At 46.0% G+C, this 19,844-nt stretch overlaps 1 protein-coding gene across 1 annotated transcript in view; it reads right to left on the bottom strand.

Annotated features, from left to right (window-relative positions):
* Positions 1-17,320, bottom strand: part of TPP1 (tripeptidyl peptidase 1) — a 28,854-nt gene extending 11,534 nt beyond the window's left edge. Inside the window, exons 1-3 of the mRNA XM_040426763.1 lie at positions 17,220-17,320; positions 14,743-14,823; positions 6,623-6,762 (exon numbers count right to left, since the gene is read on the bottom strand). Of these exons, the coding sequence (XP_040282697.1) occupies positions 6,623-6,762; positions 14,743-14,823; positions 17,220-17,230 (232 nt within the window). The 5' untranslated portion in view covers positions 17,231-17,320. The remainder of the gene's footprint in view (positions 1-6,622; positions 6,763-14,742; positions 14,824-17,219) is intronic.
* Between the last annotated feature and the right edge of the window lie 2,524 nt (positions 17,321-19,844).

Raw genomic sequence — 19,844 nt, forward strand, 5'->3', positions numbered from 1 at the left:
GCCTCCCAAATACCTTCACCCTGTGGACCTTTCTACATTCCTTGTACCAGAACAGGATAAAGTGTCCTGAGGCTTCTTAATGGCACGGTGGAGAGGGGAGGCCTACGCAATTTCAGACAATACATGGGGCCTCCAGGCCACCAGCTTCTGTCCAGAGCAGCTTGATAGGCCTTATTTTCAGAGAATCAAGCCCAGCCACCCAACAGCCCACCCTTATGAATGCTACACAAAGATCTCCATTTTGGTTCAGTTTTAAAGAAAAAACACGAGGAGACCCTTTAACCCAGGGAAAATGTGACCCAAACCGAAATCTATGGGGGATGTAGGGGAGAAATGTGATATGCTGGGTCGCCTGTAGGATCAGAGGTATTACAGTATTTAGGATTCAAGTGAAAAGTGGCGACCACAATGATGGCAGCATTATACCTCGATGTGGAGTCATGGAGACTTTGGATGACCATACAGTGGGGGTGACATGGGACCTGCAGGAGGCACAGTGGCTTTATATTCATGGACCTATGTATTATGTCTGTACACACGCCACACAGTGACCTCTGTCTGACCACCTGACGGAGGCTATGGTCACAGGAACATTCCAAACTCTGATCCATTAAGGACTCAGAGGCCCGATTACTACTCAATGAAACAAGAGGAAAGGGAAAGGAAAGTCAGGTTGTAGCTGCTCCGTCACATATACATAAATATACTGTACACACATAATCTACATACACACACTGTACATACATACACCATACACATACTGTACATACACCATACACATACTGTACATACACCATACACATACTGTACATACACCATACACATACTGTACATACACCATACACATACTGTACATACATACACCATACACATATTGTACATACATTACATACCCCATACACAGATACATATACCACACATACTGTACATACATTATCTAGATACATACACCATACTGTACATACATCTACATACATCATACACCATACTGTAAATAAATTACATACATATACTGTACATACATTATCTACATACAGTACAGACCAAAAGTTTGGACACACCTTCTCATTCAAAGAGTTTTCTTTATTTTCATGACTATGAAGGCATCAAAACTATGAATTAACACATGTGGAATTATATACATAACAAACAAGTGTGAAACAACTGAAAATATGTCATATTCTAGGTTCTTCAAAGTAGCCTCCTTTTGCTTTGATTACTGCTTTGCACACTCTTGGCATTCTCTTGATGAGCTTCAAGAGGTAGTCCCCTGAAATGGTCTTCCAACAGTCTTGAAGGAGTTCCCAGAGATGCATAGCACTTGTTGGCCCTTTTGACTTCACTCTGCGGTCCAGCTCACCCCAAACCATCTCGATTGGGTTCAGGTCCGGTGACTGTGGAGGCCAGGTCATCTGGCGCAGCACCCCATCACTCTCCTTCATGGTCAAATAGCCCTTACTTTCAAAGTTTTCCCAAGTTTTCGGCTGACTAACTGACCTTCATTTCTTAAAGTAATGATGGCCACTCGTTTTTCCTTACTTAGCTGCTTTTTTCTTGCAAGAAAAAAGCAGCTAACAGTCTATTCAGTAGGACTATCAGCTGTGTATCCACCTGACTTCTCCTCAACGCCACTGATGGTCCCAACCCCATTTATAAGGCAAGAAATCCCACTTATTAAACCTGACAGGGCACACCTGTGAAGTGAAGACCATTTCAGGGGACTACCTCTTGGAGCTCATCAAGAGAATGCCAAGAGTGTGCAAAGCAGTAATCAAAGCAAAAGGTGGCTACTTTGAAGAACCTAGAATATGACATATTTTCAGTTGTTTCACACTTGTTTGTTATGTATATAATTCCACATGTGTTAATTCATAGTTTCATACATATTCCACAGCGCTGTACAGACATTCTCATCACTTCTATATCACTGACATATTCCACAGCGCTGTACAGACATTCTCATCACTTATATATCACTGACATATTCCACAGCGCTGTACAGACATTCTCATCACTTATATATCACTGACATATTCCACAGCGCTGTACAGACATTCTCATCACTTCTATATCACTGACATATTCCACAGCGCTGTACAGACATTCTCATCACTTATATATCACTGACATATTCCACAGCGCTGTACAGACCTTCTCATCCCTTATATATCACTGACATATTCCACAGCGCTGTACAGACATTCTCATCCCTTATATATCACTGACATATTCCACAGCGCTGTACAGACATTCCCATCACTTATATATCACTGACATATTCCACAGCTCTGTACAGACATTCTCATCACTTATATATCACTGACATATTCCACAGCGCTGTACAGACATTCTCATCACTTATATATCACTGACATATTCCACAGCACTGTACAGACATTCTCATCCCTTATATATCACTGACATATTCCACAGCGCTGTACAGACATTCTCATCACTTATATATCACTGACATATTCCACAGCGCTGTACAGACATTCTCATCACTTATATATCACTGACATATTCCACAGCTCTGTACAGACATTCTCATCTCTTATATATCACTGACATATTCCACAGCGCTGTACAGACATTCCCATCACTTATATATCACTGACATATTCCACAGCTCTGTACAGACATTCTCATCACTGATATATCACTGACATATTCCACAGCGCTGTCCAGACATTCTCATCACTTATATATCACTGACATATTCCACAGCGCTGTACAGACATTCTCATCACTTATATATCGCTGACATATTCCACAGCGCTGTACAGACATTCTCATCACTTATATATCACTGACATATTCCACAGCGCTGTACAGACATTCTCATCCCTTATATATCACTGACATATTCCACAGCGCTGTACAGACATTCTCATCACTTATATATCACTGACATATTCCACAGCGCTGTCCAGACATTCTCATCCCTTATATATCACTGACATATTCCACAGCTCTGTACAGACATTCTCATCCCTTATATATCACTGACATATTCCACAGCACTGTACAGACATTCTCATCCCTTATATATCACTGACATATTCCACAGCGCTGTACAGACATTCTCATCCCTTATATATCACTGACATATTCCACAGCTCTGTACAGACATTCTCATCACTTATATATCACTGACATATTCCACAGCGCTGTACAGACATTCTCATCACTTATATATCACTGACATATTCCACAGCTCTGTACAGACATTCTCATCCCTTATATATCACTGACATATTCCACAGCGCTGTACAGACATTCTCATCACTTATATATCACTGACATATTCCACAGCGCTGTACAGACATTCTCATCCATTATATATCACTGACATATTCCACAGCGCTGTACAGACATTCCCATCCCTTATATATCGCTGACATATTCCACAGCGCTGTACAGACATTCTCATCACTTATATATCACTGACATATTCCACAGCGCTGTACAGACATTCTCATCACTAATATATCACTGACATATTCCACAGCACTGTACAGACATTCCCATCACTTATATATCACTGACATATTCCACAGCGCTGTACAGACATTCCCATCACTTATATATCACTGACATATTCCACAGCGCTGTACAGACATTCCCATCACTTATATATCACTGACATATTCCACAGCGCTGTACAGACATTCTCATCACTTATATATCACTGACATATTCCACAGCACTGTACAGACATTCTCATCCCTTATATATCACTGACATATTCCACAGCTCTGTACAGACATTCTCATCACTTATATATCACTGACATATTCCACAGCACTGTACAGACATTCTCATCCCTTATATATCACTGACATATCCCACAGCGCTGTACAGACATTCCCATCACTTATATATCACTGACATATCCCACAGCACTGTACAGACATTCTCATCACTTATATATCACTGACATATTCCACAGCTCTGTACAGACATTCTCATCCCTTATATATCACTGACATATTCCACAGCGCTGTACAGACATTCCCATCACTTATATATCACTGACATATCCCACAGCGCTGTACAGACATTCTCATCACTCATATAGAGCTGACATATTCCACAGCGCTGTACAGACATTCTCATCACTTCTATATCACTGACATATTCCACAGCGCTGTACAGACATTCTCATCACTTCTATATCACTGACATATTCCACAGCGCTGTACAGACATTCTCATCACTTCTATATCACTGACATATTCCACAGCGCTGTACAGACATTCTCATCACTTATATATCCCTGACATATTCCACAGCGCTGTACAGACATTCTCATCACTTATATATCACTGACATATTCCACAGCGCTGTACAGACATTCTCATCACTTATATATCACTGACATATTCCACAGCGCTGTACAGACATTCTCATCACTTATATATCACTGACATATTCCACAGCGCTGTACAGACATTCTCATCACTTATATATCACTGACATATTCCACAGCACTGTACAGACATTCTCATCACTTATATATCACTGACATATTCCACAGCACTGTACAGACATTCTCATCACTTATATATCACTGACATATTCCACAGCGCTGTACAGACATTCTCATCACTTATATATCACTGACATATTCCACAGCGCTGTACAGACATTCTCATCACTTATATATCACTGACATATTCCACAGCGCTGTACAGACATTCTCATCATTTATATATCACTGACATATTCCACAGCGCTGTACAGACATTCTCATCACTTATATATCACTGACATATTCCTCAGCGCTGTACAGACATTCTCATCACTTATATATCACTGACATATTCCACAGCGCTGTACAGACATTCTCATCCCTTATATATCACTGACATATTCCACAGCGCTGTACAGACATTCTCATCACTTATATATCACTGACATATTCCACAGCTCTGTACAGACATTCTCATCACTTATATATCACTGACATATTCCACAGCGCTGTACAGACATTCTCATCACTTATATATCACTGACATATTCCACAGCGCTGTACAGACATTACTTATATATCACTGACATATTCCACAGCGCTGTACAGACATTCTCATCTCTTATATATCACTGACATATTCCACAGCGCTGTACAGACATTCTCCTCACTTATATATCACTGACATATTCCACAGCACTGTACAGACATTCTCATCACTTATATATCACTGACATACTCCACAGCGCTGTACAGACATTCTCATCACTGATATATCACTGACATACTCCACAGCGCTGTACAGACATTCTCATCACTGATATATCACTGACATATTCCACAGCGCTGTACAGACATTCTCATCACTTATATATCACTGACATATTCCACAGCGCTGTACAGACATTCTCATCACTTATATATCACTGACATATTCCACAGCGCTGTACAGACATTCTCATCACTTATATATCACTGACATATTCCACAGCTCTGTACAGACATTCTCATCACTGATATATCACTGACATATTCCACAGCGCTGTACAGACATTCTCATCCATTATATATCACTGACATATTCCACAGCGCTGTACAGACATTCTCATCCCTTATATATCACTGACATATTCCACAGCGCTGTACAGACATTCTCATCACTTATATATCGCTGACATATTCCACAGCGCTGTACAGACATTCTCATCCCTTATATATCACTGACATATTCCACAGCGCTGTACAGACATTCTCATCACTTATATATCACTGACATATTCCACAGCGCTGTACAGACATTCTCATCCATTATATATCACTGACATATTCCACAGCTCTGTACAGACATTCTCATCACTTATATATCACTGACATATTCCACAGCGCTGTACAGACATTCTCATCACTTATATATCACTGACATATTCCACAGCTCTGTACAGACATTCTCATCACTTATATATCACTGACATATTCCACAGCGCTGTACAGACATTCTCATCACTTATATATCACTGACATATTCCACAGCGCTGTACAGACATTCTCATCACTTATATATCACTGACATATTCCACAGCACTGTACAGACATTCTCATCACTTATATATCACTGACATATTCCACAGCTCTGTACAGACATTCTCATCACTTATATATCACTGACATATTCCACAGCGCTGTACAGACATTCTCATCACTTATATATCACTGACATATTCCACAGCACTGTACAGACATTCTCATCACTTATATATCACTGACATATTCCACAGCTCTGTACAGACATTCTCATCCCTTATATATCACTGACATATTCCACAGCGCTGTACAGACATTCTCATCACTGATATATCACTGACATATTCCACAGCGCTGTACAGACATTCTCATCACTTATATATCACTGACATATTCCACAGCTCTGTACAGACATTCTCATCCCTTATATATCACTGACATATTCCACAGCGCTGTACAGACATTCTCATCACTTATATATCACTGACATATTCCACATCGCTGTACAGACATTCTCATCACTTATATATCACTGACATATTCCACAGCGCTGTACAGACATTCTCATCACTCATATATCGCTGACATATTCCACAGCGCTGTACATAATCACTTATCATCACTTACCATAATGGGGGGAGTCAGGATCGGACACTCTCCTCACCAGATCCTCCAACTTATCTACATTCTGCTGCTTCAGAGCAAAGGTCAGGACAATGGAGTCATTGCTGGAGAGACGCCCTACAGGCAGCCATCCTTGAGGGACCCTGGAGGAGACATGTAGATCATTAAAGTTCAGCTGACATGAACAGGAATACTTTAGAAGAGCATACAACTGCCTGCTGCAGCACCTAGCATCCTGAGGATACCCGGGTATAGAGGGCTCATATCTCCTGCAGGATAGCCCTGGCTGTATATATAATATGTGCAGGTATATGGAGGATTCCCGGGTGTAGAGGGCTCATATCTCCTGCAGGATAGCCCTGGCTGTATAAACATATAATAATATACTATTATGTGCAGGCATATGGTGCATGGGAGTAGAGGACTCATATCTTGTATCTCCTGCAGGATAGTCATGGCTGTATATAGAATATGTGCAGGTATATGGAGGATAGCCGAGTGTAGAGGGCTCATATCTCCTGCAGGATAGTCCTGGCTGTATATATAATATGTGCAGGTATATGGAGGATAGCCGAGTGTAGAGGGCTCATATCTCCTGCAGGATAGTCCTGGCTGTATATACATATAATAATATATTATCCTGTGCAGCCATATGGTGGATGGGTGGATGGAGCTGGGTGTTGAGGACTCGTATCTTATATTTTGCAGGATAGTCCTGGCTGTGTATATAATTATATACTATTGTATTAATATGTAGAGGATACGGTCGGCACTGCTGTAGGTGTGGGGTTTCATTTGGTGAGTAGTGGTGGTGCTCAGCGTGAAAAACAAGTAGTGTTTGCAACAAAGGAGAGAAAAGAAAAAAGAATGCGGCACTCACCAAAAATACTCTTTGCAGCTTTACACAGCTAGGAGGCGACAGCCGTTTCGCGCTTGTTGTGCTTTTTCAAGCTTTATGTGAATAAAGCTGTAGAGAGCATTTTTGGTGAGAGCCGCATTCTTTTTTCTTTTCTCTCCTTTGTTGCAAATTAAATACTATTGTGTTAGAGGCTAGCCGGGTGTAGAAGACTCGGATCTTGTTTGTTTTGCCTGATAGTCATGGTTGTTTATATAGAAGGATGTGCTACCATTTCTATGTATTTGGAGGATAGCAATGTGTAGAGCACTCGTATCTTGTATCTCCGGCAGGATAGTCATGGCTGTGTATATATAATATACTATGATGTGCAGGTATTTGGAGCATAGTCGGGTGTAGAGCAGTCATATCTTCTGTAGGACAGTCATTGCTGTGTATATATTATTATATACTATTATGTACAGCACACCTCCTAACCCTCCCGAGTTTCAGTGCCTGACCAGTGGTCCCAATACGGCAGAGATATGTCCCGCTCTCATCTGACGGTGAAGCAGGGAGCAGTCCACTCCTCCTCACCATTCAGCTGCCAGCGTTACCAGCAGGATATCTGTCACCCATCACGCTGCTGGACTCTGTAGAAGGAGCTGGGAATCAGCCGGTGGACTCCTCCTACACCGCAGCGCCACGTGTGACCGTATCCCGCTGCTGGGGAGCGATGATCATCAGAGGAAGCAGGTGAGGTATTTTTTTTCCTTCCTGTTAATAAGGCACATATCTGGCCATAACTAGTGCGAGGGGGCGCATATCTGGCCATAACTAGTGCGTGGGGGCGCATATCTGGCCATAACTAGTGCGAGGGGGCGCATATCTGGCCATAACTAGTGCGAGGGGGCGCATATCTGGCCATAACTAGTGCGAGGGGGTGCATATCTGGCCATAACTAGTGCGAGGGGGCGCATATCTGGCCATAACTAGTGCGTGGGGGCGCATATCTGGCCATAACTAGTGCGAGGGGGCGCATATCTGGCCATAACTAGTGCGAGGGGGCGCATATCTGGCCATAACTAGTGCGAGGGGGCGCATATCTGGCCATAACTAGTGCGTGGGGGCGCATATCTGGCCATAACTAGTGCGAGGGGGCGCATATCTGGCCATAACTAGTGCGAGGGGGCGCATATCTGGCCATAACTAGTGCGAGGGGGCGCATATCTGGCCATAACTAGTGCGAGGGGGCGCATATCTGGCCATAACTAGTGCGAGGGGGTGCATATCTGGCCATAACTAGTGCGTGGGGGCGCATATCTGGCCATAACTAGTGCGAGGGGGCGCATATCTGGCCATAACTAGTGCGTGGGGGCGCATATCTGGCCATAACTAGTGCGAGGGGGCGCATATCTTGCCATAACTAGTGCGAGGGGGCGCATATCTGGCCATAACTAGTGCGAGGGGGCGCATATCTGGCCATAACTAGTGCGAGGGGGCGCATATCTGGCCATAACTAGTGCGAGGGGGCGCATATCTGGCCATAACTAGTGCGAGGGGGCGCATATCTGGCCATAACTAGTGCGAGGGGGCACATATCTGGCCATAGAGGCCACAGTTCCCCCACTGCCGTCCGCTCCTCTCTCAGCTCAGGAGATGCAGAGCGCCCAGCACCCCCTGCCTTTCAGCTGTAATGTCCAGCTAACACTCTGCTTGAAACGGCCGACATAAAAACGGCCTTCCATGCAGTGGTCCTTAGGGACCTCTGTATGGAGGGGGCTAACCATCGGGCTGCTGCTCTGCTGTGGCAGCGGTCGATGTATGAAGGGTAAACTGAGGCAGCCCCCTCCTCCATCGGGTCCCGATTGTTACCATGGCAACCGGACGCCTTCACAGGCATCCGGCTTGCCATGGTTTATCTAAGCCTGATCAGGCTTAGTGTGAGTTCTATATATGTACAATGGTAGATAACGAAGGGAGGGGGGGGGGGGGGGGTGCTGACAAGTTACACAGTATAACATAATTACACATATCCAACACCAGTACACATTTAACTCGTCACATAGCTCCCCCAAGTTAAAGGATGGCAGACCCTTCCAGTTCTGATTGGCGAGAGAGTCCATCAGCATTTGCATTGTGTTTCCCAGGCTGGTCTTAGATTGTGAAAGTGAACGGCTGTAGGGACAGGCTCCACTGCAACAGCCGTCCATGTGCCCCGGACACCCGGTTAAACCAAACAAGGGGGATCTCCAAAATCCTAGGTCCGTAGTCGATGAAAGGTGGCTGGCCCTCAAGGCTTCTCCATTAGCCCCAGTGACGGTTCAGTTTTCTCCCCTCCCAACAGTAGACTAACCAGGTACCAGAACTGGTCCTGCACCTGTGTTAGTCGGACAAGATAAATCCAAAACCTCTTCCAACTGGTCCGCTTGACTCTGCTGCAGGAGAGTGATGCCACCCACATCATCTCCTGTTTAAAACACACTGCCGCTGGGGAGAGAGGTCGGCCATCTCTTATCCCTGGGTCTCCATCCACCACTGGGGAGAGGTCGGCCACCTTTTATCCCTGGGTCTCCATCCACCACTGGGGAGGGAGGTCGGCTACCTCTTCTCCCTGGGTCTCCATCTGCCACTGGGGAGAGAGGTCGACCACCTCTTCTCCCTGGGTCTTCATCTGCCGCTGGGGAGGGAGGTCGGCCACCTCTTCTCCCTGGGTCTTCATCTGCCGCTGGGGAGGGAGGTCGGCTACCTCTTCTCCCTGGGTCTCCATCTGACGCTGGGGAGGGAGGTCGGCTACCTCTTCTCCCTGGGTCTCCATCTGCCGCTGGGGAGGGAGGTCGGCTACCTCTTCTCCCTGGGTCTCCATCTGCCACTGGGGAGAGAGGTCGACCACCTCTTCTCCCTGGGTCTCCATCTGCCACTGGGGAGAGAGGTCGACCACCTCTTCTCCCTGGGTCTTCATCTGCCGCTGGGGAGGGAGGTCGGCTACCTCTTCTCCCTGGGTCTCCATCTGACGCTGGGGAGGGAGGTCGGCTACCTCTTCTCCCTGGGTCTCCATCTGCCGCTGGGGAGGGAGGTCGGCCACCTCTTCTCCCTGGGTCTTCATCTGCCGCTGGGGAGGGAGGTCAGCTACCTCTTCTCCCTGGGTCTCCGTGTTGCTCTCTGGCTGGGAGTGGAGGTTGCTTTGTGGTCCCAGATCAGTGGTACCCTGCCCCGGTGCCAGCGCTTCAGCTGGGCAAACTGGTGCGCAGTTCTGCCCTGTAACAAAGGGACAGGTAGGGCAGAGGCCAGCGGCGTTTTACCCAGATGCCAGCTCTTCTGCTGGGATGTTGTCAGGGAATCCTACCCCCAGGACCTGGTTGCGGGTCTGCTGTGTAGAGGAGGGATCGCTTACCTCCTCCTCCTGGCATTCCTGCGGGTGGTTGGGGATCTGTACTGGCCGTCCAGCATCCCTGTAGGTCTGGAGCAGAGACCGCGGTCCCATCCTCACCATCGGAGTTAGGTGTGCTGTCCCCTGTGGTTGGGGAGAGAGACCGGTTGTCTCCTCTCCCTGCAAGGTACACTGCCGCTGGGGAAGGGAGACGATGCTCTCCTCTCCCTGCAAGGTACACTGCCGCTGGGGAAGGGAGACTATGCTCTCCTCTCCATGCAAGGTACACTGCCGCTGGGGAAGGGAGACTATGCTCTCCTCTCCATGCAAGGTACACTGCCGCTGGGGAAGGGAGACTATGCTCTCCTCTCCATGCAAGGTACACTGCCGCTGGGGAAGGGAGACGATGCTCTCCTCTCCCTGCAAGGTACACTGCCGCTGGGGAAGGGAGACCGGTTGTCTCCTCTCCATGCAAAACATACTGCTGCTAGGGAGCAGGACCAACTGTCCCTACTCCCTGAACCTCCGGGTTCCGTTGGGGATCTGGGCCGACCGCCCTGCATCCCTGTAGGGACAGTGGAGAGACCTTGGTCCCATCTCCACCTGCCATATGGAGTTCCCCCCAGCACCCATCTATCAGGTCCCCTACCTCTGTAGCTGGTAACAAGGCAATGTGTGCGGGGCAGAGCCTAACAGCACTCTGCCCTGTTGCCAGTTCTTCTGCTGGGAAGTACACTGCCAGTTTGGTGGCCTCGCAGAGAGTCTCCAGGGTCACTGATTGTTGTAGGCAGAGGCCTGTGGAGATTTGCCCTGATGACAACTCTTCAGCTGGGGCTAGTAGTTCCTCTGCATCGGCCTGCGGTCAGGCAGAGGGGCTGCCTGCCCTGGCTCCCTGGAGTTTCAGAGGTGCATTTGGTGCGGGGCAGAGGTCAGCAGTGCCCTGATGCCAGCTCTTCAGCTGGGACTAGTAGTTCCTCGGCATCTGTCGTTGCTGGGGCATGCTGTTGAGCAATGTAGAACAGTCTTTGGCATGCCTGTTCTAGCTCCCATTCCTGTGTAACTAAAAAGTCCAAATCAGTCCTCAATCCGAGCTCACTGGGAAGTTCCAACTCCCTAAAATCACGTATGTCCTCCCTTCTCCACTCCTGTGCACTCCCACATTGTGGGTCCTCCTGGAGTGCCTCAAATATAAGTCTGGGGCCGCCGAAGTCATAGGCCTCTGTGGGATCATTGTTCTCCATCCATGGACACAATTGGGTGACATACCACCGCAGCGCCCGATACCCATCATCCAGCATCAGTTCCGTTTGGAGCAGCGCATCCATCTCCGACAGCCATTCCTTCCGGGTCTGCTCTCCCCGGAAAGGAACACGCAAGTCCCGTTGTTGCCAGTATCGTTCCTCAGATGTAGGGAGGACCTTGCAAGGCGTCTCTCCTTCTCAGCATGTCCTGGGCAGAACCAGGATTCTGGAACTGGGCCAGCGCTTCCATGGCGGTAGGCAACTGTGGCTCTTCTCCTATGTCAGCAGAAAACTTGTTTCCAGTGGTGGTTTGAATGTCTCCTTAGGAATGGAAGAGCATCCCACTGCTGCCACCAATGTGACGGACCCCCAGCACTCAGGAAGAGTATGTCACCCTCTGTATTCTTCCTTACTCAGGAGATACTGCTGGTCTGTAGCTCCCAGTTTCCCCAGTCACTGGTCGAGACTCAGTGTAGGTGAAATAAAGTCTCTATTATTGAGCAACTGCACAATCTTATATACAGAAAGTGATCAGATGAAAGTGTAATCCCATCACATCCCCCATCCCCTCCCCAGACATTCTGTCTGCACCACACCACAGGGGTCCACCTGCTAAAATAGCTCCAGACAGCCCTAGCAGGAGCGATGACCATGTCGTCACATAGCTCCCTCAAGTTAAAGGAGGGCAGACCCGGTGAGACCCTCTTCGGGTCCACTTGGGGATGTCCATGTTAGTCACCCTTCCAGTTCTGTTTGGCGAGAGAGTCCATCAGCATTTGCATTGTGTTTCCCAGGCTGGTCTTAGATTGTGAAAGTGAACGGCTGTAGGGACAGGCTCCACTGCAACAGCCGTCCATGTGCCCCAGACACCCGGTTCAACCAAACAAGGGGATCTCCAAAATCCTAGGTCCGTAGTCGATGGAAGGAGGCTGGCCCTCAGGCTTCTCCATCAGCCCCAGTGATGGTTCAGTCCGTCACAGTCATGACTGTGTATATATAATGATATACTATAATGTACAGGTATATGGAGAATAGCCAGATGTGGAGGACTTATATCTTGTATCTCCTGCAGGATAGTCATGACTGTGTATATATTATGATATACTGTACAGGTATATGGAGGACTCATATCTTGTATCTGCTGCAGGATAGTAATGGCTGTGTATATATAATATACTATTATGTGCAGGTATATGGAGGACTCAGATAATTCATCTATGGCAGGATAGTCATGACCGTGTATATATAATAATACACTATTATGTGCAGGTATATGGAGGATAGCCAGGTATAGAGGACTCAGATAATTCATCTATGGCAGGATAGTCATGACCGTGTATATATAATAATACACTATTATGTGCAGGTATATGGAGGATAGCCAGGTGCGGTGAACTCGTATCTTGTATCATCTGCAGGATAGTCATGGATGTGTATATAATAATATATTATTATGCGCAGGAACAGTATATGAAGGATAGCCAGGTGTAGGGGACTTGTATCTCCGGCAGGACAGTCATGCATGTGTATATATAATTATATACAGGATATGTAGGATAGCCAGATGTGGAGGACTTGTATCTCCGCAGGACAGTCATGCATGTGTATATATAATTATATACAGGCATATGTAGGATAGCCAGGTGTGGTGGACTTGTATCTCCGCAGGACAGTCATGCATGTGTATATATAATTATATACAGGGTATGTAGGATAGCCAGATGTGGAGGACTTGTATCTCCGCAGGACAGTCATGCATGTGTATATATAATTATATACAGGCATATGTAGGATAGCCAGGTGTGGTGGACTTGTATCTCCGCAGGACAGTCATGCATGTGTATATATAATTATATACAGGCATATGTAGGATAGCCAGGTGTAGGGGACTTGTATCTTGTATCTCCGGCAGGATAGTCATGCATGTGTATATATAATTATATACAGGATATGTAGGATAGCCAGGTGTAGGGGACTTGTATCTTGTATCTCCGGCAGGATAGTCATGCATGTGTATATATAATTATATACAGGATATGTAGGATAGCCAGGTGTAGGGGACTTGTATCTTGTATCTCCGGCAGGATAGTCATGCATGTGTATATATAATTATATACAGGCATATGTAGGATAGCCAGGTGTAGGGGACTTGTATCTCCGGCAGGATAGTCATGCATGTGTATATATAATTATATACAGGATATGTAGGATAGCCAGGTGTAGGGGACTTGTATCTCCGGCAGGATAGTCATGCATGTGTATATATAATTATATACAGGATATGTAGGATAGCCAGGTGTAGGGGACTTGTATCTCCGGCAGGATAGTCATGCATGTGTATATATAATTATATACAGGATATGTAGGATAGCCAGGTGTAGGGGACTTGTATCTTGTATCTCCGGCAGGATAGTCATGCATGTGTATATATAATTATATACAGGATATGTAGGATAGCCAGGTGTGGTGGACTTGTATCTTGTATCTCCGGCAGGATAGTCATGCATGTGTACATATAATTATATACAGGATATGTAGGATAGCCAGGTGTGGTCGACTTGTATCTGCCCTCTCCTCGTGGCTGTGTACTGTATACAGTAATATTTCAGTTCTTTCTGATCAGTATTACTCTCTCCTGGAGGATAGCCTCTCTACAAGGTGCACGGTTCACACTGACCTGAGACTCTGGTCCGGCTCTGGAAAGACCCCGCAAGTTACAATGTTGAGTTGGACAAAGAGGAGAAGTAGAGAAGACAACCTGTACCGGGGAAAGTGCCGAATACTCTTATTAAAGTTCAGAGATATCCTCAGGGTTATTCATCTCCATATTTATATCAATCCAGATACTAACATCTCTGGAAAAGAACCCATCACTAGGGCCACAGATTGTGATGATAGGAGGGCCCCACATACACCTGGAAACTGTGATAGGACCACACATCTCCTCCTCCATACACAGATACTGAGGGCCACACATCTCCTCCTCCATACACTGATACTGAGGGCCACACATCTCCTCCTCCATACACAGATACTGAGGGCCACACATCTCCTCCTCCATACACAGATACTGAGGGCCACACATCTCCTCCTCCATACACAGATACTGAGGGCCACACATATCCTCCTCCATACACAGATACTGAGGGCCACACATCTCCTCCTCCATACACTGATCAGATACTGAGGGCCACACATCTCCTCCTCCTCCATACACCGATACTGAGGGCCACACATCTCCTCCTCCATACACTGATACTGAGGGCCACACATCTCCTCCTCCATACACTGATACTGAGGGCCACACATCTCCTCCTCCATACACTGATACTGAGGGCCACACATCTCCTCCTCCATACACTGATACTGAGGGCCACACATCTCCTCCTCCATACACTGATACTGAGGGCCACACATCTCCTCCTCCATACACTGATACTGAGGGCCACACATCTCCTCCTCCATACACTGATACTGAGGGCCACACATCTCCTCCTCCATACACTGATACTGAGGGCCACACATCTCCTCTATACACAGATACTGAGGGCCCCACATCTCCTCCTTCATACACAGATACTGAGGGCCACACATCTCCTTCATACACAGATACTGAGGGCCACACATCTCCTTCATACACAGATACTCAGGGCCACACATCTCCTCCTCCATACACTGATACTGAGGGCCACACATCTCCTCCTCCATACACTGATACTGAGGGCCACACATCTCCTCCCCCATACACAGATACTGAGGGCCACACATCTCCTCTATACACAGATACTGAGGGCCACACATCTCCTCCCCATACACAGATACTGAGGGCCACACATCTCCTCCTTCATACACAGATACTGAGGGCCACACATCTCCTCCTTCATACACCGATACTGAGGGCCACACATCTCATCCCCCATACACTGATAGGGAGGGCCACACATCTCCTCCCCCATACACTGATAGGGAGGGCCACACATCTCCTCCCCCATACACTGATAGGGAGGGCCACACATCTCCTCCTCCATACACTGATACTGAGGGCCACACATCTCCTCCTCCATACACTGATACTGAGGGCCACACATCTCCTCCTCCATACACTGATACTGAGGGCCACACATCTCCTCCTCCATACACTGATACTGAGGGCCACACATCTCCTCCTCCATACACTGATACTGAGGGCCACACATCTCCTCCTCCATACACTGATACTGAGGGCCACACATCTCCTCCTCCATACACTGATACTGAGGGCCACACATCTCCTCCCCCATACACTGATACTGAGGGCCACACATCTCCTCCCCCATACACAGATACTGAGGGCCACACATCTCCTCCCCCATACACAGATACTGAGGGCCACACATCTCCCCCATACACTGATACTGAGGGCCACACATCTCCTCCCCCATACACAGATACTGAGGGCCACACATCTCCCCCATACACTGATACTGAGGGCCACACATCTCCTCCCCCATACACTGATACTGAGGGCCACACATCTCCTCCCCCATACACAGATACTGAGGGCCACACATCTCCCCCATACACAGATACGGAGGGCCACACATCTCCTCCCCCATACACAGATACGGAGGGCCACACATCTCCTCCCCCATACACTGATACTGAGGGCCACACATCTCCTCCCCATACACAGATACTGAGGGCCACACATCTCTTCTATACACTGATACTGGGGGCCACACATCTTCTCCCCATACACAGATACTGAGGGCCACACATCTCTTCTATACACTGATACTGAGGGCCACACATCTCCTCCCCCATACACAAATACTGAGGGCCACACATCTCCTCCCCATACACAGATACTGAGGGCCACACATCTCCTCTATACACAGATACTGAGGGCCACACATCTCCTCCCCAATACACAGATACTGGGGGCCACACATTTCCTCCCCATACACAGATACTGAGGGCCACACATCTCTTCTATACACAGATACTGAGGGCCACACATCTCCTCCTCCATACACAGATACTGGGGGCCACACATTTCCATTTCCTTCTCCTCCTCTTCCTCTTTTTCCTCCTCCATACACTGAGGGCCACACATCTCCTCTCTAAAGTGACATGTGGGGCCCCTGACATGTGCAGACACACACACATTGTTACCTGAGCTCCATGACGCCTGCAGACAGACTGTTACATTGTATCTGGGTCCTGTCCTTCTCCTCTTTCCCCTCCCTGTAGGGTGTGAGTCATGTGACTGTCAGCTGACCCCCCCCTGTACAGCTCAGTCACCATATCACAGGGGCAGGAGGGTGTGAGCCGGCGACAACAAGAATCCAATGATCCCACACACATGTCAGTATACACCGTATACAGGAGTATATCACACGGCACATGCATGTCAGTATACACCATACATACACCGTATACAGGAGTATATCACACAGCACATGCATGTCAGTATACACCATATATACACCGTATACAGGAGTATATCGCACAGCAAATACATGTCAGTATACACCATATATACACCGTATACAGGAGTATATCACACAGCACATGCATGTCAGTATACACCATATATACACCGTATACAGGAGTATATCACACAGCACATACATGTCAGTATACACCATATATACACCGTATACAGGAGTATATCGCACAGCAAATACATGTCAGTATACACCATACATACACCGTATACAGGAGTATATCGCACAGCAAATACATGTCAGTATACACCATACATACACCGTATACAGGAGTATATCACATAGCAAATACATGTCAGTATACACCATACATACACCGTATACAGGAGTATATAACACGGCACATACATGTCAGTATACACCATACATACACCGTGTACAGGAGTATATCACACAGCACATACATGTCAGTATACACCATACATACACCGTATACAGGCGTATATCACACAGCACATACATGTCAGTATACACCATATATACACCGTATACAGGCGTATATCACACAGCACATACATGTCAGTATACACCATACATACACCGTATACAGGAGTATATCACACAGCACATACATGTCAGTATACACCATACATACACCGTATACAGGAGTATATCACACAGCAAATACATGTCAGTATACACCATATATACACCGTATACAGGAGTATATCGCACAGTACATACATGTCAGTATACACCATACATACACCGTATACAGGAGTATATCACACAGTACATGCATGTCAGTATACACCATATATACACCGTATACAGGAGTATATCGCACAGCAAATACATGTCAGTATACACCATATATACACCGTATACAGGAGTATATCGCACAGCAAATACATGTCAGTATACACCATATATACACCGTATACAGGAGTATATCACACAGTACATACATGTCAGTATACACCATATATACACTGTATACAGGAGTATATCACACAGCAAATACATGTCAGTATACACCATATATACACCGTATACAGGAGTATATCGCACAGCAAATACATGTCAGTATACACCATATATACACCGTATACAGGAGTATATCGCACAGCAAATACATGTCAGTATACACCATATATACACCGTATACAGGAGTATATCACACAGTACATACATGTCAGTATACACCATATATACACCGTATACAGGAGTATATCACACAGCACATACATGTCAGTATACACCATATATACACCGTATACAGGAGTATATCGCACAGTACATACATGTCAGTATACACCATATATACACCGTATACAGGAGTATATCGCACAGCAAATACATGTCAGTATACACCATATATACACCGTATACAGGAGTATATCACACAGTACATACATGTCAGTATACACCATATATACACCGTATACAGGAGTATATCGCACAGCAAATACATGTCAGTATACACCATACATACACCGTATACAGGAGTATATCGCACAGCAAATACATGTCAGTATACACCATATATACACCGTATACAGGAGTATATCGCACAGTACATACATGTCAGTATACACCATATATACACCGTATACAGGAGTATATCGCACAGCAAATACATGTCAGTATACACCATATATACACCGTATACAGGAGTATATCGCACAGTACATACATGTCAGTATACACCATATATACACCGTATACAGGAGTATATCGCACAGCAAATACATGTCAGTATACACCATATATACACCGTATACAGGAGTATATCGCACAGTACATACATGTCAGTATACACCATATATACACCGTGTACAGGAGTATATCACACGGCAAATACATGTCAGTATACACCATATATACACCGTGTACAGGAGTATATCACACAGCACATACATGTCAGTATACACCATATATACACCGTATACAGGAGTATATCACACAGTACATGCATGTCAGTATACACCATACATACACCGTATACAGGAGTATATCACACAGTACATGCATGTCAGTATACACCATACATACACCGTATACAGGAGTATATCACACAGCACATGCATGTCAGTATACACCATATATACACCGTATACAGGAGTATATTGCACAGCAAATACATGTCAGTATACACCATATATACACCGTATACAGGAGTATATCACACAGCACATGCATGTCAGTATACACCATATATACACCGTATACAGGAGTATATCACACAGCACATACATGTCAGTAAACACCATATATACACCGTATACAGGAGTATATCGCACAGCAAATACATGTCAGTATACACCATACATACACCGTATACAGGAGT

This window comes from Bufo bufo, chromosome 3 (assembly GCF_905171765.1).
Source record: "Bufo bufo chromosome 3, aBufBuf1.1, whole genome shotgun sequence".
NCBI lineage: Eukaryota > Metazoa > Chordata > Amphibia > Anura > Bufonidae > Bufo > Bufo bufo.